A 22,701-nucleotide genomic window follows, 5' to 3' on the forward strand; every position below is an offset into this window, starting at 1 on the left:
ATTAGAAATTACATTTGTCTTAAATCTGCCTTCCATCAGTTATTTTCACAATTTATCATGGCATACTGTCAAAAATGGGACAAATGAGCTTGTATAGCAGCTAAATACTGGACTTTGTCAGGTCTTTCGAACCCCCAAATCCCACCCCCCCAACCCCAACTTCCCATCTCCCCCCCTCCCTACCCCCCGCCGGCTACAGGTCTGCTTGATCAATATTTTGTTCAAGATTATATTGGGTTAAAGTGTCGTTCGTAGGTTTCTTTACATGCACATAAACTATATCACAATTTTGCTATATAGTTTTCACTATGGGAACCAGCACCTGTCCAGATTTACGAAATATGCATATGGCAATGTAAAATAACAATTCTTTCATTACTCATTTTAGGTGTATTGTGCATAATTGAATTTTAAGCATGTTAAGTACAGTACACACCATCAAATAATTACAAAAAAATGGTATTAACTAATATAATGATCTTAAACATGATGTTAAATGTACATGTTGTTTATTGATTTTATGCTAATCTACAGAAATGTGTTTTGTGTTACGTGTTTGCTATTCTGAATAATACGTGTGAATGCATTATATGGACAGAGCTGTGTATGTACAGCAGGTTCTTTATGGCTTCATCTTGTCTCTCTGAATTATACAAGAGCTCTGTTGTGCCTCGGGCCTCGGTTTATACATGTGTGTCTCATAAGGTCACTGACAGGTTTAAATATATGCTCCTCTAGCACCTTAAGGCACAAACAGCATTAGTGTGATGTGGCTGTGAGCTTCACATCTGACGCAGAATCACTTATGCTTTATATGAGGATGGAGTTCAGCTTAATCCTGTGCATAAAGCTACAATTTTAATCTACTTTTATATTTGCATTTGCAGACCAATTGAAATGGCAGTTGTATTGTTTTATTGTTCTCTAGAAACTCCACTGCAACATTGGTACTCGGGCGTTTGGGGAAAAAAAATTATTGATTTTTAGGACTTTCATGTTAATATAATATTTAAGAGTACAATTAACAGCGTCTAATGTATTGTATCAATATAACTAAATAAATGATCAGCGACCTCACAGCAAGAAGGTCACTGGCTCTTGTCCAGGCTGGGTCTGATTTTGCATGTTCTCCCCATGTTGGTGTGGGTTTCCTCCAGATGCTCCGGTTTCCCCACTGTCCAAAGACATGCGCTATAGGTGAATTGAATAAAACTAAAAATGGCTATAGTGTATGTGTGAAGTGTGAATCAGTGTGTATGGGTGTTCACTAGTACTGGGATTCAGTTGGAAGGCATCCGCTATGTAAAACATATGCTCGATAAGTTGGCGGTTCATTCCACTGTGGTGACCCCTGGTGAATAAAGAAATGAAGCCAAAGGAAAATGAATGAATAAATAAACGATTGGCAGTTATGTCATTCTGATTCTGAGAAAGTTGAACATGCTTTCTAATTAACACTCTCTTTTTAAACTATTAAAAGTGTGCAGAAGCAATGTAATACTGTATCATTTTTGCAAACATTTCATCACAGCTAGATATTTATCATGATTCTGGGTTGTACCTAAGGCAGGCCCACTCAGAATGACTGGTGCACCCAATAAAAAAAAACACTTTTCCTAGAAAAAATAAATAATCTTCTCAAATTTTAGGTACATTTTGCACCCCCTAGATCACTGTTTCTCAACCACATTCCTGGAGGACCACCAGCACTGCATGTTTTTGATGCATCCTTTGTCCGTCACACCCATTTTAGGTCTTTCAGTCTCAACTAATGAGCTGATGATCTGAATCAGGCAACCCAGGCTTATTCCAAAAAACGTACCTCTATATACATTTCTGGAGAGTGCCAAATACGTCCCAGGAGCAACTTTTTTTTTTTTTTTGCAGTTTTTGCTGTTTTTGTTTCCACCAGAGGCTGCTGTGTATGTTTTCTGAGATCTCAAATTTCTCTCGCGACTGCCTTTCACGCCTGCACTTCCCTAAACCCAACCAAAAGTTTTAAAAAGCAATCCAGAAAAAAGAAAGCCTTCACCTGATTTTTTTTTACTATGTTTTCAGATTTTACCACATTCTCAACCTGTTATTTACTTGTTTATTTTATTTTTTTAATTCTGTTATTGTCTTACCCGCTTTCTGGAACTGTTCTTTGCCAGACCTGAACCCCGAAGTCATGGTCAACTGCTCTCTGCGTCATAAGTTCGCCGACGTACATGGTGAACTAACTGGACAAACTGGTAACAGTGGGAAAGCCATTCATATGGAGGTGAGCAGTCAGCTGGTAAGCGCGACAAGGAACAACATCATACAACAACATCATTTCAAAAATAAAATGCAGCCATACGTACTTCTGGCTACATAATTCACGATCTGCAGGAATTTATATAGGGCTACGTTTTCAGAATGAGCCTGTGTTGAATTCAGGTGTACAGTATTTGGTTAAAGAGACACGGTAAATGTGCAGAGCTGGTGGTCCTCCATGAACTTGGTTGAGAAACACTGTCCTGGATAAGCCTTATATTATTTAAAAAAGAAAAAGAAAATAAATTAACTGTAACTGCCTCCTGAATCATAAATTCAGCTACAATTGTCATGAAATAATTAAGTTTAATTTTAAATTTTTTTTGTATGTTTATTCTATAAGTTAAATAAACATTAGCATTTTACGTCATATTATTTACTTATTTTTATTTATTGATTAATTAATTCATTTTCTTTTCAGCTTAGTCCCTTTATTAATCTGGAGTCGCCACAGCGGAATAACCACCAACTTATCCAGCAGATGTTTTACACAGCAGATGCCCTTCCAGCTGCAACCCATCACTGAGAAACATCCATACACACTCATTCACACACATACACTATGGACAATTTAGCTTTTCCAACTTACCTATACCACATATTTTTGGACTTGTAGGGGAAACTGCAGCACCCGGAGGAAACCCACGCAAACACTGGAAGAACATGCAAACTCCATACAGTTGATACAGTTGGGGCTCGAACCAATGACCTTCTTGTTGTAAGGCGATTGTGCTACCCACTGCGCCACCGTGATGCACCTATTTATTTATTTATTTATTAGCAGAAAAAATCATATTTTCTTTTACAAAGTAACTTTTTATATCTATGGGCAATTCAAAACGTTGCTGTATTAACATTATAAAAATGAATGAAATTTGGTATTTTACTGTAAATTTCTAAATTATCTACTGTAATTTTAATGGTAAAATTCTGGCAATCACAAATGCCAATCTTTCACAGTAAATTTTACTGATTATTTTTTACTGTGTATATTTTCAGCACAGACCTTTTACCCTTTTTTCCTTTGCCCAATAGTGATCAATTTTGTGTTGTAAAAGGACTTTAGTTTAAGAGTAAGCCCTGAGGACCAGTATATTGGGACTGGACTTTCCACCTCATCAGACATTTATGTAATTTATAAGCTATGACGTGTAGAGCAGACATACCCCAGCCTACGTGGCCTGTTGTGCGGTTTGTAAATCTAAATGAATCATCATCCTGGTCAGCAGCCATGTGTTTGAGTCACTGTGATGGACAGACTTCACTGTGATCTGTCCCTGTACACAGTCAGACAGGGACGAGCATCATTACAGCACTATCAAAACCCTTCAAGGTGACAGAACTGAAGAGTTTAAAAGCAAATGAACTGACCAGAGCAGAAACAGAGTTAAAATGTGTTGCTGGAATAACAGAGAGAAGATCAGAGAAGGAATGTCAGATAGGAAATGAGCAAAATCTAACAGGCTGGGTTTTGTTTTTCGTCTGTTCCTCTTTGGCTGCTCACCAGGGCTCATCAGCACATTTTATTGGTTTTCAACAGGGGTCTGAATGTTATCTCTCGCTCCTTCCTATCAAGAGGCTCTCCACATATCAAATCAACAACCAGTGCTTTTATTCAAACCTACTGAAGCGTCTTTTCAGATTCGTTTAATCATCTTTTTGAACTGATTTATCAGACTGGCTGGAAACGAATAACTAATGTAACATCACTACATCAGCAAAACTAGACACTTGTGAAAATGCATTAAAATGATGATGTCAAAATCTGATCTTGAATGGAATGAGACGTATTATTATTAGCATATAAATGATTTCTGTGAGAAAGTCTTATTTAGAAAGAGAGATGTACTTATGGTTGAATTCTTATCTGCTGTTTTGTGGCCCTTAATGGCTGTGAAATATTGTGTTACATGTTTTTTATGTTGCTGAAAGCATTCATTCATCTGTTAAAATAAGCTTTCACAAAGATGAGGGAATAGCTGATGGGAGGAAGGGCTCTTGGCTCTTGCGTTAGTATTTAATCAGGCGGGTAAATGTAACTCTTGTGAATACAGCAGGACATTTCCTTTAGGCGTTTACCATGGCTAAGGGTTTAGTAGTAAATGTAGCCTTTGATTTGCTTTAAAAAAGCCAACGACGTGCAGCAGAACTAAAGCACATCGGTCAAAAATCAGACATCTGTTGCGGTCTTCAAATAACTTTTAAATGCACATGTCTGCTTCAATGCTTTAAATAACTTGTATGAAGATACAACTGCCAGTATATGGGTAGAATAATGCTCTAATGCCATTCATTGTAATATTGTAAGTTTAATATGCTTATTTGCTGGTCACGTAACATTTCTTATTATTGTCAATGTTGAAAACAGTTACACTGCTTAATGATTTTATGGAAGCCATAAACATGTTTAATGTTTAATTATTTATTTTATTTTATTTTATTTTATTTTATTTTATTTTATTTTATTTTATTTTATTTTATTTTATTTATTTTACGTTGATGTAAAAAAAAATTTGTCCATACCAACATAAACAGCATTAATAAAAAAATCATACTGATCCACACTTTCACATAGTACTGTATAAACTCAATATAAGGAAATACATCAATACAGGACAAATTCAAAAACGTTTTTATTCCAGTGTTAATAAGACATGGATCAATGATAAGATCAAAAACAATAGATAAGATTAATAACAAGAATTCTATCTATCTATCTATCTATCTATCTATCTATCTATCTATCTATCTATCTATCTATCTATCTATCTATCTATCTATCTATCTATCTATCTATCTATCTATCTATCTATCTATCTATCTATCTATCTATCTATCTATGTATGTATGTATGTATGTATGTATGTATGTATGTATGTATGTATGTATGTATGTATGTATGTATGTATGTATGTATGTATGTATATATATATATATATATATATATATATATATATATATATATATATATATATATATATATATATATATATATATATATATATATATATATATATACAGTTGAAGTCAGAATTATTAGCCCCCCTTTGAATTTCTTTTTCTTTTTAAAATATTTCCCAAATGATGTTTAACAGAACAAGGACATTTTCACAGCATGTCTGATCATATTTTTTTCTTCTGGAGAAAGTCTTTGTTTTATTTCGGCAAGAATAAAAGTAGTTTTTTTTTTTTCATTTTTTAACAACCATTATAATGTCAAAATTATTAGCCCCTTTAAGCAATATATTTTTTTCGATTAGTCTACAGAACAAATCATCATTGTACAATAACTTGCCTAATTACCCTAACCTGCCTAGTTAACGTAATTAACCTAGTTAAGCCTTTAAACGTCACTTTAAGCTGTATAGAAGTGTCTTGAAAAATATCTAGTCAAATATTATTTACTGTCATCATGGTAAAGATAAAATAAGTCAGTTATTACACATGAGCTATTGTGTTGAAATGTGTTGAAAAAAATCATCTCTCTGTTAAACAGAAATTAGGGAAAAATTATTATTATTATTTTTTTGATATCTTGTTTGCAATCTTATCTTTTGTATCAGGCTATGCTATGCACTTATTGAGTCCACAATTATACTTCAAGAACAACTACATTGTTATCTCATTATATCAAGAATAATGCCTGATCACCCGGTTGTCATCTCATTCTGTCCTCAGCCTTGCTTCACCTTCATCCTCACTGGACATGTGGAAACATCTGATAATGACGCTCCTCTAGAGGACAGTGATCATCGCAGCCGCTTTCTGTCTGAACCTTCTCCCAAAGCTTCATCAGACCCTCATCCTCCTCAGAGCCTCAGCCCCATCTTCTGAACCCCTTTGACCCATAAGCAGGCACCAGGATGAGTGGCCTCTTTGCCAAACTGGACCCACGGCGGGTTCAATGGGGGGCCAACTGGTTCGCCTTCCAGTCCCGCGTCCTGCGCACGAAGCCTGTGGAGTCCATGCTGGAGACCTCAGGTGGCACCGGGGCTCACGGCACCAAACTGGCCCGCGTCCTCTCCACCGTGGACCTCGTGTCTTTAGGAGTGGGAAGCTGTGTGGGTACAGGCATGTATGTGGTTTCGGGACTTGTGGCGAAGGAAATGGCAGGTCCTGGGGTCATTGTGTCTTTCATCATCGCTGCCGTGGCCTCCATCCTGTCAGGTGAGTGCCCTTCCTGTGCCAGTCACAAAACAAAAGAGGTCTGTCATTATCCTGCAAACCTCTGTGTTACCAAACACTCTCGGAAATTTATGGTACAAAAGTTGTCACTGGGGCGTTAGCTTTTTCAAAGGTACACTTTTGTGCTATTATACTGTTAGCATTACTGTTATGCTATTCCTTTATAATATTACTATAAACTATTATGCACTGTTATATATACTTAGGTACTAATATTTACCTTTAAAGAGCACATATTATTCAAAATCCGATCTGGAACACTAATTTGTTATGAGAAATACTTGGAGGTAAATATTTCGTTTTGGTAAATGCTAGTAAAACATGCCACGGAAAATCATATTTGAATGTATTCCTTTTTGTATTTCATATAAAAATGTACATGTAACTGAGGCCAGTTAGTAAAGTGCTGTGCAGGTCTTTAGCCACCTTGTTAAGGGTGATTTATACTTCTGTGTCGAGTGATCAGTGTGACCAATGGCGCCTGCCTTGCGCGTAGCCCTTCATTTATAGTTCTGCGTGCTGTTTGTTTTGCTCTGCAATAACACTTCCGAAACGCTTGCTGGCAGTGTGGTTTTTATGTTAATCTGTGGATATTTTTGGTAGTACAAGTAGCTAAAACTCGCCCATTCAGAGACGGAATCGGCCGACGTGCAACAACTTTAATCATAAGGTCAACACAAAAGTCTCCATCCTTCATGGCACTCAACACATGTAAACACTCGCCTCATCGGGCTTGTGGCTCTCAGCACCGCTCGCGCTCATCACTGTTACCAAGCTGACAAATCACAGAGCTTGTGCTATGTGTTGTTGCAATGTGTAGGTAAATTGTTTGAGAGGTGCGTGTCAGCGTTGGCGTCTTAAGGAGGGGGTTCCTTTAAGATCTTCCTTAAGTATAAATCAGCCTTTAGAGCAACTGACTCCCAACCGGAAAATCGCCGGTTCGATCCCAGCTTGGAATGGGTTGGAAAGTGTAGGACCGGCGGGATTACATTGTGGTGATGTGACCCGGATGGGAGTGAGGTTTAGGGGGGTGAGTGTAACAGAGGCCAGCTAGTAAAGTGCTGTGCAAGTAAACCTCACTCCTCTGAACCTGAAAAGGTGCTCTAGCAACAGGCATTAGAGACCATGGTCATTAGCCTCCTTGTTAGAGCAACCAACTCCCATGCAGAGAGTCACCGATTCGATCCCAGCTTGGAGCAGGTTGGATGGTGTTGGACCGGCAGTGTTACATACAGTGCAATGTTTCTGAAAGAAGTTGACAAGCTTTTGAAAGAATATTAATGTAAAATAAGACTATTCCATTTAGCTTTTAAATAGAAATTATTCTGATGCTGTCATTTTTGTGCTCCAAATAATTTCTTATTATTATTAACATTGAAAAACATGTGTACATTTTTAATGGAAACAGATTTATTTCCAGAATATTTTGAATAGCATTTGAAATTGGATTCTTGTACAACACATCTATTTACTTGTGCGGCTTATAAAGCGCATATAAAGGTTTTTTTTTTTCAATTACTTCATTTCAATGACTATATTCTACATGCCTTAATCCTATCCCATATCTAAACTTAAAAAAATCCAAATCCTACTATAAAACAACAATTAATAAACACTATATTAAGAGATTAGTATTAATGTTTACTTTTACAGAGCAACTGTCATGCAAAATCAATTCTGGTACACTAATGTGCCACCCCTGGTGACAGCCTTTGCATCTTTATTCCTGAGAGTGTACTGCAGATAACATCGGTTTGTGTCCACTGATCCTGAGTCAGGCTTTAGCTTAGCGAACACTTGTATATCTTTCTGCCTCCTGACGTGTAGCGATGACGCACGGTGGACTGGCTCATTAGGTTTACAGGTTAAAGCTGTGCACAGCATGCAGCACCCAAAATAGCATTAGAGGCAAAATCCATTTATTTTTTATTTATTTTTGAGTCCCTGTGGATACCAATATAAAGAAGACAACCAGATATGAAAGAGAGGGGAAAATGAATGAAGGGGATATTTTGTTCCTGTGTGCAGCTGACCTTTCCACTCATGGAAACAAAAACAGGGTTTTGATAGCATTTGTTATCATTAGATATGTGGAAATTAGATATACAGTGTGCTTTAGTGATATTTGCAGCCCTGATAAATGCTAGTAAAACAGGCCATGGAAAAACATGTTTGAATTTATTCCTATTAGTGTTTCATATTAAAATGTATACAAAATGTAAGGTTAATTAAAAATGTCAAATGAAAGCTCTGGGGTTAAGTACAATTTCTTTTAAATTTTATTTTAAATATTTAAAGTTGAAAATATTTTGGAAAAACTGTTATTGTACAATAAGTTTTCTATTTGGCTTTAAAATATAAATTATTTTGAAGTTGTAATTTGATGCTCACAATAATGTCTTTTTATTATCAATATTGATAAAAAAAAGCATAAAACTTTTTAATGGAAACTTTTTTCTGAAACTTTTTTTCTTTTAATTAAAACATTTTCCAGATTTATTTATATAGCAATTGGAATAGGAATTGTTTATAACACATGTATTTACGTGTGCTGCTTATGAATGCCTTATTATACAGTATATCACCATGTTCTATACATCCCTTAATCCCATCCCATTCTTAAACAGGTACAACAACCAGTCGAATCTGATTCCTTATCAGTGGTTTTCAGCTGATAGATATGGGCCAGTAGGGGCCTTCTACACCTACTAGTAGGCTTAGAAGTCTATTATCATACATCCACATGGGTAATCAGCTATATATTACATACGTACATGGCTAGAATTTAATGAGAATTATTTAGATTATTTATAAAACAGTAATGTAAAAACATATCTCTATCTGGAGACTTCTCTATTAGTATAGGTGATTAACCATGTGGATAGATGATAACAGCCTTCTAAAGGGGGTCGCACACAGGATGCGCCGATTAACGCCGTGACACAGCACGCACATGACAGTTGGAATTATTGCATACCAGACGCACACATTCGCATGTTATTTAAAATTAAACTATTCAGATGGCGCTCTGTGGCGCAGCACAAATATGAACAGTGTCCTTAGTCGTAGCTGGGCACCGCGGACAGCCACCAACTTGTGGCACCAGTGTGCCTACCCTGATAGAAATCTATGTTTAGATTTCTAAAATGCATGGTGCAGCGTGTCGCCGAGCGGCGCATCTGGTGTGCGCCATCCTTAAGCCTACCAGTAGGCACAGAAGGCCCCTACTGGCCCATATCTATTAGCTAATAACCACTGATAACGCCCATTCAATCGAGTGATAACATTCGAAGCAGGTGCAACAAATACCATACTAAGGCCCAATCCCAATTTAACCCCTTAACCCTTCTCCTTCCTTAAATGGGGAAGGGGTTACCCATTTCTCTTTAGCTTGAAGGCGTAGGGCTAAGAGCAAGGGCTAGATACCCCTTGAAACTAAGATTTTTCAGAACCACACTCGAAACCAAGGAGTAAGAAAATTTACCAGAATACACCAGCTACAACGGCAGCATGGCTGCACACGGAAGTAAAAAGATGCACAATTCAGTATTTTTTGTCATTATTGTGAGTTTTTACAACAAACAAGCACATGTTTTAGTACATTCATAACCGGGTTTATGTTTTACCGTCAGGTTTTTTATAAAAAACGCTAAATTTCGCTATCTATAATCCCTATTAATAACTCTTGTGTAGCAGTCCCACAACATTTTGACACTCAATGACACTGGAATACCCTGTCAGAAAAGTCAAGTGGCAGGGAGTAAGCTAAGCTTTTTACAGTGTCTGATATAAAGTTAATGTTGTTTTTGTGTGGCTACATAGATAAATATGGCCAGGGTGTAAATGCACAGTACAGTTACGATATTACTTAGTGCCATATTATATTGTTATGATAATATGATATATGCCTTCAGTGATTTTCTGAAAATAAATACCAAAAATGAACGCAACTGTAAATTTTGAAGCCCTTCTCCTTCACACACTGTTTCAAGGGCAAAGGGAAAGGGGTAGGGGTACAAAAATAGAATTGGGATTGGGCCTAAGTATTAAAAACAATAAATTAGTCATGATTATTGTGAATAACTGTTCTTCATACTAAAGTGCAACCAAAAACACTGTTTCATCAGACGCTTTAATCAAAAATGAATGCTTTTCCTCTGTATTGCATTTTTATTTCAACAGGGATTATGACACTCATTAGAGACCATCAGCAATTTTGCTGTTATTTTAGTCAACTTTAACTCAATCTGGCTCCATTCTGATATGTACTAGATCTCCGTTCTAGTGCAATGTGCCATTTCACCATTCAATCTTATTTCTCACTTATCAAATATAAGACCTGTCCTGCATTTTTTTTTTTTTTCAAGTTTCTGTCAGAACTATCATATTAGGTCAACTTGAAAGGTTAAGTACTACTTTATAGCTCTGATGTCACAGAGTACATATTAGACTGAATGTAAAAAATCAGATAATCCTTATCTCTTTCCACTGCAGTGGGCTTTACATGGATCTGACCGGTAAAGAGGGATTTCCCTGCAGTTATCTGGCTCTCTGGGATCCTATGGGCTTGACATTTGAGAATTGATCTGACACTCCAGCCAAAAAAAATCAATGTTTCCATCTTCTGCAGCCAGTTAGATGTATCGATAAGCTTGTGGAGTTCAGGTGTTACAGTAATCACTGCTATCTCTCCACAGGAGTGTGTTACGCTGAATTCGGTGTACGTGTGCCTAAAACTACAGGATCGGCCTACACTTATAGCTATGTGACGGTGGGCGAATTTGTGGCTTTTTTCATTGGCTGGAATCTGATTTTGGAGTATCTGATTGGTACAGCAGCAGGGGCCAGTGCACTGAGCAGCATGTTTGACTCGCTGGCCAATCACAGCATCAGCGGATTTATGATCAACCACATAGGAACTCTTAATGGCTTGGGTAAGATGATCCATTTGTGTTCAGAACATAATCATCAAAAGTCTAAGATTCTGCTACATTTTAAAGATTTTAGTTTAGCACAAATTTAAAATTGTGTCATTATTTACTGTCAGCAGAAGATGTACAATGCCTGCATGACACAGAACTAACCTCATTGGTTTTTGCAGTAACTCAGATTGAAGCCTTTTTGCAGTTCAAACTACCAAGATTGGGCTTTCTTGGCTAAATATGAGTGTTGTAAACACTGTTCAATGTTCAATATTTATATGTAAACAAATGTTTAAATTAATTATGTTCACCATATAGAATAATTATATCTTTCAGAAGAGTTGGATTAAACAACTCAATTCATTTTGATTGCGAAAATAACCATTTAACAGTGGGTGAGGAAAGTATTCACACCCCCTTCAGTTTTCCATTCTTTGTTATATTGCAGCCATTTGCTAAAATCATTTAAGTTAATTTTTTGTTCATTAATGTACCCACAGCATTCCATATTGATCGAATTTTGGATATTTTTCCAGATTTATTAAGAAAAACTGAAAGATCACATGGTCCTAAGTATTCAGACCCTTTGCTGTGACACTCATATATTTAACTCCGATGCTGTCCATTTCTTCCGATCATCCTTCATTTGAGTCCAGCTGTGTTTGATTATACTGATTGAACTTGATTAGGAAAGCAACACGCCTGTCTATATCAGACCTTACAGCTCACAACGCATATCAGAGCAAATGAGAATCATGAGGTCAAAGGAACTGCCTGAAGAGCTGAGAGACAGAATTACTGGCCAAGGTAATTTCTGCTGCATTTAAAATTCCTAAGAGCACAGTGACCTCCATAATACTTAAATAGAAGATTTTTGGGATGACCAGAACTCTTCCTGGAGCTGGCTGCCTGTCCAAACTGAGCTATCAGGGGAGAAAAAGCATTGGTGAGAGAGGTAAAGAAGAAGCCAAAGATCACTGCGGCTGAGCTCCAGAGTTGCAGTCTGGAGATGGGAGAAAGTTGTAGAAAGTCAACCACTGCAGCCCTCCACCAATCGGGGCTTTATGGCAGAGTGGTCCGACACATGAAAGTCCGAATGGAGTTTGTTAAAAAACACCAGAAGGACTCCGAGATGGTGAAAAATATGTTTCTCTGCTCTGATGAGACCAAGATAGAACTTTTTGACCTTAATTCATAGTGGTATTTGTGGAGAAAGCCAGGCACTGCTCAGACTGGGCCAAAGATTTACCTTCCAACAAGACAATTACCCTAACCGCACAGCTAAAATAACGAAAGAGTGGCTTCACTACAACTCCATGACTGTTGTTGAATGGCCCAGCTAAAGCCCTGACTTAAACCCAATCGAGCATCTCTGGAGAAACCTAAAAATGGCTTTACCTTGCAACCTAACAGAACTGGAGCGGATCTGCAAGGAGGAATGGCAGAGGATCCCCAAATCCAAAAAAACTTGTTGCATCTTTTCCAAAAAGACTCATGGCTGTATTAGGTCAAAAGGGTGCTTCTGCTAAATACTCAGCAAAGGGTCTGGATACTTGGGACCGTGTGATATTTCAGTTTTTCTATTTTAATAAATCTGCAAAAATGTCAACAGTTCTGTGTTTTTCTGTTAACGTGTTTATATAATTGAGGAAAAAATTAACTTAAACGATTTCAGCAAATGGCTGCAATATAACAAAGAGTGAGAAATTCTAAGGGGGTCTGAATACTGTCCGTACATCCACTGTATTTAGTCACCCTGAAATGGTTTGCTCAAAAGCAGATATTTTTAAGAATGTTGGAAGCTGGTAGACATTGACTTCTATACTAGGTTACAAATGCTTTGGAAGTCAATGGCTTGAAAAGAAAAAAATTATTTAATAGTTCCGAAAGGTTTAGCATGCATGGAAGGTGAGTAAATGATGACAGAAGTTTTCATTTCGAGAACTAATTCTTTAATAGGAAAAGAAATCCATTTTATATTTCACAGGAAATGTTTAAATGCCTGTTATTATTGAATCCAATTTATTTTACAGTTGATTTAAGCGATTGAGTTCATGTCACTGAGTATTGCAGTTTTCAACGAATGAATTTGCCGCACCAATAACCTTGACATCCACCCACAGTATTTCCAACACAATTTACTGTAGTTAATTCATCAATAGACTGGAGTTAATGGTGCTGCAAAAAGAACGAAAGAAAGAAAAGGCACCTCTAACTTTAGCAGTCAATAGTCTCGTGACAAAGTCAATGTGAGGAACCCTTGTTAAAAACCGAGCAACCTCTCTCACAGCTTCTTTTGCATTGTGAAACACATGCTCCAGTTACATTTCTGAAGAGGAAAAAGAAACACTTTTTAGGTTGGACATTTGTTATTAAAGTAGGACAGAAATATTTTCAAAGCAGATACCAACTAAGGCAAATTTCAGATCTTGACATAGTCTTGTTTTCCTAAATGCTAATGTGAAAAATGCTTCTGGTACAGATACTGTATCTTGAATGCTGGTTATGCAATTTCTTTTGCAATGGATTTTTATACAATAAAATATATAGGTGCCTTTATTATTTCGGAAATTGGGTCCTTGCTGAAAGGGGGTCTTGTGTCCTTGCAATTAAGAATCTCTGAAGCACAGTGACTTTATTGAATTTGTCTATTGTACATGCTCAGACTACAGATGGAGGAATTAAACATTGGGTACTCTAAAGATCAATATTTTCTTCCTGCATGGAATATTTGGTTTGCAAACAGATGTTACTTATAGACTATTATGTCTGACCCAGTCAAAACATGGCATACCGTGCCAAAATATATAATCTCACTAATCTCACACCAGCAGCAGTTGTAAAATCTCTTCTTTTTCTTTACCGACCCCCTTCCCCTAAGTCAGATATCCCTCCATTTGTGTATCTCTGTGCATACACGTAGCCAAATTATGCTTCATAATGCGTCATTTCTGCTTAAGGCATGGTTAGTATTTTTAGAAATAGATGCGTTATTCATGACATCATTGAAGGGTCAGTTGAGGACTGTCTGCTGTCATTTTGTGAATACAGCTGTTTAAACTAATCTCAGTTTGTCTGTATCTACATTTAAAATATGTACACTTTAAATCAAATTTTTCACAGTATTTTAATTTTTCACAGTATTTCCTACAATGTTTTTTCTTCTGAAAAAAAAATCTAATTTGTTTTATTTCAGCTAGAATAAAAGCTGTTTTTTTTTAAATATTATTGTTAATTTAATACAATTTATTATATTATTACAATATTATTTGCCCTCTTAAGCAATGTATATTGCTTATATATATATATATATATATATATATATATATATATATATATATATATATATATATATATATATATATATATATATATATATATATATATATATATATATATATATATATATATATTTATTTAATTATAAACTTTTTACTGTCTACAGAACAAACCATCATTATACAATAACTTGCCTAATTACCCTAACTTGTCTAGTTAACCTAATTAAGCATTTAAATTGCACACTAAGCTGAATATAACTGTCTTGAAAAATATCTAGTGAAATATTATGTTCTGTCATCATGGCAACGATAAAAGAAATCCGCTGTTAGAATATAGTTATTAAAACTATTTTGATTAGAAATGTGTTCTAGAAAAATTTTCTTTCGGTTAAATAGAAATCGAGGGTACATGTTTGCTGCTTGTTCAAACTATTTGTTTAAAAAAAAGGGTTAACAATCATCTTGTGTTGAGACAACATGTAGAAATTGTGTTACATCCTGTGTAGTGGATCCTATTGGTTTGGCTCATTTTTTGAAACAGGAATTACATTCTCAAAAAAACATGAACAAACCTCCAAACCACTTGGCAATTGTTCACAACAGACTTGATTTTCTCATTCATTTAATCAAATTGCAAATGTCTAAGTACATCTTTGCAAATGATAAGTACAGATAGCCTACATTTAGCACAATTTCCAAGTGAATAGATCTAGTTGATCTAAACTGATTGTTGATTCTCAGTTCAATGGTTGTTCACTCCAAAATGTGTCAGCGTCATTTCATTGTATAAGTCAACACATGCACAATAGTCTGTTCAATTGTCAAAATTAGTCAAGAACATAATAACTTGAATACCATCCGTGGAACATTTAATACATTTATTACAGCAACTGACAGTCAGGTGAAACTAGAACTTAACTAACAAAGGGGGAATTTCACACATCTCAGATGACCAATCAAGCACTGTAGGCTGCATATTATTTTCCTTGTTTTTTGTTTGTGTGTTTACATTACAGTATATTTTTGTTTTATTCTGATGTATGGAAATTACTTGATTGATATTTTTTTCAGTTTTATACACAATTGTATTCTGTTAGCTTGAAAAAAACAGTACAGTAGCCATTGTCAATGAAGGACTGGGCTAAGACTGTAAGGTGGACATGAGGGATATTTCAATGGTCCTCTGCGATAGTGACAAAACATTTAAACATTTTGACTTGCAGTGCTTACACAATGCTAAAGGGACAAAGCATGTTGGACACTGATTGTTTAAATGAGAAGGAAATTTAGTTTTGACACATGAGTGAACTGTTTTGGGAAAGATATGAGCTGTTGCAGGTGAACCATGGTGTTGTGCTGAACCATCCACATTATTTGTTGAGCTATTGTTGTGCTAAACTGTAACATTGTTTTGCCAAATGATCTTAGAATTTTGAGAATGTAATTTCTGTTTCAAGAAATGAGCCAAACTAATGGAGAAAAAATGCAATAACATTAGTGTCTGTTGCTTCACTCATTGAGCCATAATAGTGCTAATACTAGTTTGGAGATCAATTTCAGTCAAAAGTATGCATTAGTACACTGAAAAAAAGTATTCAAAGATGATTCCTTGGATTTACAAATTTTTTTTTTACGTTAAGTGGTTGTTAACAATTTATTTGGGTTAAATTTAAACAAACAAATTAAGTTGAACATTACTCAATTTAATTTGTTTGTTTAAATTCAACACAAATAAATTGTGTGCAACAGTTTTGCATGCAACACTTTTTTCAGTGTAGGGCAGTTATTATTTTTGAGCTGCAATAAATAACAGAATATTCTAGATTTTCATAAACATAGTAAAAGATTGAGATTAGTTGACTCCATGAGAGTACATTGTTTTTCAGATGAGTTTAATTCAAATGAAAGTGGTTTAATGTCATTGATTCAATTCAAAGTGAATTTTGCTCTTGGTTCCCATTTGCATAAATTAAGTTGAAATAACCCAATTCAAACGAGTCTGTCTGTCTGTCTGTCTGTCTGTCTGTCTGTCTGTCTGTCTGTCTGTCTGTCTGTCTGTCTGTCTGTCTGTCTGTTTGTCTGTCTGTCTGTCTGTCCATTTGCATAAATTAAGTTGAAATAACCCAATTCAAACGAGTCTGTCTGTCTGTCTGTCTGTCTGTCTGTCTGTCTATTTGCATAAATTAAGTTGAAATAACCCAATTCAAACGAGTCTGTCTGTCTGTCTGTCTGTCTGTCTGTCTGTCTGTCCATTTGCATAAATTAAGTTGAAATAACCCAATTCAAAGGAGTCAGTCTGTCTGTATGTCTCTCTGTCTGTCTATTTGCATAAATTAAGTTGAAATAACCCAATTCAAACGAGTCTGTCTGTCTGTCTGTCTGTCTGTCTGTCTGTCTGTCTGTCTATTTGCATAAATTAAGTTGAAATAACCCAATTCAAACGAGTCTGTCTGTCTGTCTGTCTGTCTGTTTGTCTGTCTGTCTGTCTGTCCATTTGCATAAATTAAGTTGAAATAACCCAATTCAAACGAGTCTGTGTGTTTGTCTGTCTGTCTGTCTGTCTGTCTGTCTGTCTGTCTGTCTGTCTGTCTGTCTGTCTGTCTGTCTGTCTATTTGCATAAATTAAGTTGAAATAACCCAATTCAAACGAGTCTGTCTGTCTGTCTGTCTGTCCATTTGCATAAATTAAGTTGAAATAACCCAATTCAAACGAGTCAGTCTGTCTGTCTGTCTGTCTATTTGCATAAATTAAGTTGAAATAACCCAATTCAAACGAGTCTGTCTGTCTGTCTGTCTGTCTGTCTGTCAATTTGCATAAATTAAGTTGAAATAACCCAATTCAAACGAGTCTGTCTGTCTGTCTGTCTGTCTGTCTGTCTGTCTGTCTGTCTGTCTATCTATCTATCTATCTATCTATCTATCTATCCATCCATCCATCCATCCATCCATCCATCCATCCATCCATCCATCCATCCATCCATCCATCCATCCATGCATATATCCATCTGTCTGTCTGTCTGGTTATCAGTCATATTCAGCCAGCTTATCCACTCTATGCACTGTAAAAAGTAAAAACTTTAAAAAAATTACTTCGACTTGTTACAATTAAATGAATTACTATATTCGCTTTCAGTGAACAATACTTGCACTTGCCATAAATAAATGAATAAAATTTGTTACAAGTTAAGTTTGTCAACCTAAATAATTTAATTGTAACAAGTTAAAGTAGTTTGTTTAAGATTTCACTTTTTGCAGTGTAGATTTTTAAGTATTCATACTAGACAAATCATAAACAAACATTCAAAAATCTTCAGATCTTTCAAAAATATTCCTCCTTTATCACCTGTCAGGTAAAGGGGAGCAGTCGTATCCAGACATCCTGGCCCTGGTCATAGGCATCCTGGTCACAGTGATAGTCGCTCTGGGCGTGAAGAATTCAGTGGGCTTCAACAACGTGCTGAACGTCATCAATCTGGTGGTGTGGGTGTTCATAATGATCGCAGGCCTGTTCTTCGTCAGTGGGAGCAACTGGGATGAGGGACGATTCCTGCCTTATGGCTGGTCAGGGGTAAAGTACATTTCAAATCAATTAAGCTCAAGCCCATAGTGCAGTTAGTGACTCTAAACATAAACACAGGCAAGGAAATTGTCTTGTATCTACAATCAACCGCTCTGCCCAACAGGTCATGCAGGGTGCAGCCACTTGCTTTTATGCCTTTATTGGGTTTGACATCATCGCCACCACAGGAGAAGAAGCCAAGAGTCCCAACACATCAATTCCCTATGCCATTACTGCCTCTCTGGTCACCTGCCTCACTGCCTACGTCTCTGTGAGTATATAAGCACTCAAAAAAAGGATTTTGCTGCTTGCTCATACTACTTATTTAAAATGACCTGAAACATTTTTGGGGACAACTTAATTGTTTTATGTTCAATCCACTTAGATTTGTTACATTACAGATTTCCTCAGTGGCTTTGGTGCATTTCTCACAACACTATTTACATTTGCACAACAGTTAATGCATTTCTCAAAACAATTAGCACAAACTGCAAAACCTTGTTGATAACCTGCAAAAGCCTGTCACTTGCTCAAAATGGATAGCTCATTCCTCAAAAGCAAGTATTCATGTCAATGAGAGTCTCAGTGTCATGCAGATGAAAAGTCATGACACCATTATTTATGAACAAGATAGTCAAATGGCTGTCATGTTTTCATTATGACAGTTTACTCTGTGCATTTTTTTCCAGTTCAAAAAAGTCAGATTTGGTAACACTTCCTGAAAATACTCAAGAGAGCACTAGATACTATTTGCACAGCCATTTACAGTTTTCCTCAGTGACTTTGGTGCATTTCTCACAACACTATTTACATTTGCACAACAGTTAATGCATTTCTCAAAACAATTTAATATTTTTGCCCATCATAGTAGCAGTTTCTCATTCCATCCAACAGATTGCATATGCTTTTAGACATGCATCAACTGCTTTCATACAACTCTCTGCTGTTTTATAACATGATCATTTGCTTATGTCATGTCAGGCAAAATTAACTAAACTTGTGAATGCTGAATAGTCATTCCATGTTACAGTTTTTTCAATTGTTTTGCCACAAATTTTAGAACCTTGATGTCAATTTTCAAAACTCTAGACACAAAACTCTAAACAGTCACTACTTTTAACACAGACTCTCCAGTGTTCAAAACTTTGCATGCTGCATTCATTTCCTTAAAGAAATCTTGCATTGTTTCACATAATCCTTTTATCATGCAAATACTACAGGAACACAACTTTAGATCACCAGCACACAAGATGCACATCGTTTCAATAAACAGTCTTTAACAATCATTAAATATTGTTGTTTAAAATATATGAGACAGGTTTCATTATGGTTTATACATGTGTAGAGGGAACAGTACAGACAGTGGATACACTCAACTAGTTTTATTTATTCCATCATAATGAGTTTACTGTCATTTTTTTTCACTGCACATTACCCATATAGAAAGCTGAAATATGGCATGATAAATGGCAACATATGCATATTACAACTGGATTCCACATACTGTAAATAAAATGTCATTATAGTCAATAATTTGTCAAAATAGTGCAAAAAATCACTGTTGTTCATATACAGCCATATGGACACATATAGAAATTATAGGTAATATATTTGTAGGGGTAAAATATATAACATAATAGATAATATATTTACGTAACATATGTACATATTTGTAATTCTAATAGTTGAAAAAAAGGCAAAATTGTCACAACAACATCTCATTTATCTTTCAAGAGTTCACACTCAGTGGGTAGCACATTCGCCACACAGCAAGAAGGTCGCTGGTTCGAACCCCAGCTGGGTCAGTTGCCATTTCTGTGTGATGTTTGCATGTTCCCCCAATGTTCGTGTGGGTGTGCTCCGGTTTTCCAAAGATGTGTGGTATAGGTAAACTGGGTAAGCTAAAATTGACCATAGTGAATGTGTGTGAATGAGTGTGTATGGATGTTTCCCAGTGATGGGTTGCGGCTGGAAGGGCATCCGCTGCGTAAAACATATGCTGGATAAGTTGGTGGTTCATTCCACTGTGGCGACCCCAGATTAATAAAGGGACCAAGCTGAAAAAAAAATGAATGAATGAATCAGTTCACACTTAGATAATGCTCGACTATGATAGCAGATTTGGCATGCTGTCCAGGGAGAGAACCCTGAGCTCGGATATAGATGAGCCCCAGGTTCCCGCCTGGTCAATGAGCATTAGGAGGGATACGAGATCAGGTGTTTCTCTAAAGCTCCCCAGTTCATTTACCTATAATTTGGTTAATATGGTGGTTATAATTGATTAAGTAAATATGTGTTAAGTGCTTGTGACTGTTATTACAATTCGCTTATGTACATGTTTTCAGACTGTGGGAGTAAACCAGAGTACCTGGGGAAAACCCACGCGAACATGGGGAGAACATGCAAACTCCGCGCAGAGAGTACCGCCTGGCTCAATTAGAACTTGAACCATTGGCCCTCCCACTGCGAGGCAGCAGCGCCAGCTACTGAGCCGCTGTGTCAACCAATCATAGAATTAAGGATGAGAAGGTTAGAGGGGGTTTTCCAAAACGAAGATAGGGAATGAAGTGTAGGCTGGATATTTTAGTAATTTTGGAATGATCCAATAGGCTAGCTAATGATTAGCAATAAGGATCAGCTATAGTCAATCATATCACGCGCTCCTCTCGAAATTAGTTTCAAGAGTTGACACTTAGCTGATGATTGATTATAAAGCTTGTTTGGCATGCTGTCTCGGGAGAGAGCCCTGAGCTCATAGGTAGATCTCGAGAACTCCCCTGCTGTAGTAGCTAATGAACACATAGTGATTGCTCTTAAGAGATAACTACTTACTAGGTGCATGTCTATGGTGCCGATTTGGATTAGTCAATTAACTTAAGTTGCATGTTTTTGGACGGTGGGAGGAAACCTGGGAACCAGGGGGAAACCCACGTGAGCATGTGTAATCTCCGCACAGAAATGTTGGCTGGCTTGATAGGGACTAGAATCAGTGATGTTCTTGCTTTGAGGCAACAGTGCTAACCACTGAGCCACCGTGCCACCCTTCTAGGAAAGGAGGAGGAGTAGGGGTGGAGGGGGATTCTTCAAAACGAAGATGGCTGTTATATGGAACTTAGAGTATTTATAGTGGCTTAGGAATTGTCTGATTAGTGAATCATCAATTAGATAATGTGGGACCAGCCACAAGCAATCATAAGCACGTGATCCTCCGCATGCATTTCGTTGCCTTGTACTTGTACATGTGTGATGACAATAAATTGAATCTAATCTAATCTCTCGAAATTAGTTTATAAATAAACTTTACTTGTGAAACTTCACATAAACGCTCATTCTGTTTCTCATCTTACAGCTGGAGATCTGTCTCAAAGACATTTCTTTCAATACATATTTTTCGAGGATTTTTAGGCATATTAGATAATGCTTTTTCATCTTAATTTATCAAAATAGAACACTTCCAATGTGTGCTTTTCACTTTTTAATCAGAGTGAACTGCCTCATGAATGTGCATTCATGCACAAAGACAAATGGTCAAGGTCAGGATTTTTTTCATTGCCATTATATCAACTAGTCTAAATTAGAAAATGTAATTAAAATCGGTGTATTGTACATCGAAAAGGAAACAAGGTTATGCAGCATTGAGACAATACCAGGGTGAGTAAAGAATGACTGATATTTCATTTTGGATGAAGAATTCTTTTAAGCCTCATTTATTCTAATAACTATAACAATACACAATAATCCACCAGACTATAAGAAGTGTGGAATTCAAAAGCAACAGATTTCAAAACTGCTGTGTTTGCACTATTAAAAAGACAGAACTTTTTCAGGCAATGTTTTTTTTTATTGTGAAATTGTACTGTTACTACTGTACCTCTTCTGACTTTATTGTTAACAATAACAAAACATATATTGTTAAATTCTATAGATAATCATTAAAAAACTCTGGAAGAGAGAAATTATCACTTTTAAAACATTTTTTTTAATGCTAGTCAGAATCCACCTGACTATAAGAGCTTGGGCATTTAAAGATAACAGAGTGCGCTTGATGATTTAAATGTTGAAGCTCTTGTTCTGTTCTTCACAATCTAGTTATACTTGGATGTCTCAAACATACAGTAAGAATATAAATGATGTGTTCAGATAGTCTTTGTTCTTTTCTTAGTGTTCACAGACAGTCATTGATCATTCTCTTCATGCAGCATGTCTGCATTTATTAAAAGCTCTCTGGCTTTATTACAATGCAATGCCGTCTGTCTGCAGGAGGTCGTCATAGTAACACAATGAATGCGAACACACCAACAGACCTTATTTTTACATTAGTATATACAATATACTTCTGTTTTCTTCTAATTCCTATTTCAATTCTTTTGTCTGCCTAACAGTATTTTTGGGGGGGTTTTAGCTGTAATGCATAATCCTTACTAAAATGGCTGCTCATTTTCACACCTACAGATCT

General features: G+C 36.3%; 1 protein-coding gene across 1 annotated transcript in view; it reads left to right on the forward strand.

Annotated features, from left to right (window-relative positions):
- slc7a14a (solute carrier family 7 member 14a) overlaps positions 1 to 22,701 on the forward strand; it is a 52,206-nt gene that overhangs the window by 11,812 nt on the left and 17,693 nt on the right. Inside the window, exons 2-5 of the mRNA XM_056476077.1 lie at positions 5,977 to 6,465; positions 11,181 to 11,417; positions 18,037 to 18,254; positions 18,370 to 18,516. Of these exons, the coding sequence (XP_056332052.1) occupies positions 6,162 to 6,465; positions 11,181 to 11,417; positions 18,037 to 18,254; positions 18,370 to 18,516 (906 nt within the window). The 5' untranslated portion in view covers positions 5,977 to 6,161. The remainder of the gene's footprint in view (positions 1 to 5,976; positions 6,466 to 11,180; positions 11,418 to 18,036; positions 18,255 to 18,369; positions 18,517 to 22,701) is intronic.

Source organism: Danio aesculapii, chromosome 2, assembly GCF_903798145.1.
Source record: "Danio aesculapii chromosome 2, fDanAes4.1, whole genome shotgun sequence".
NCBI lineage: Eukaryota > Metazoa > Chordata > Actinopteri > Cypriniformes > Danionidae > Danio > Danio aesculapii.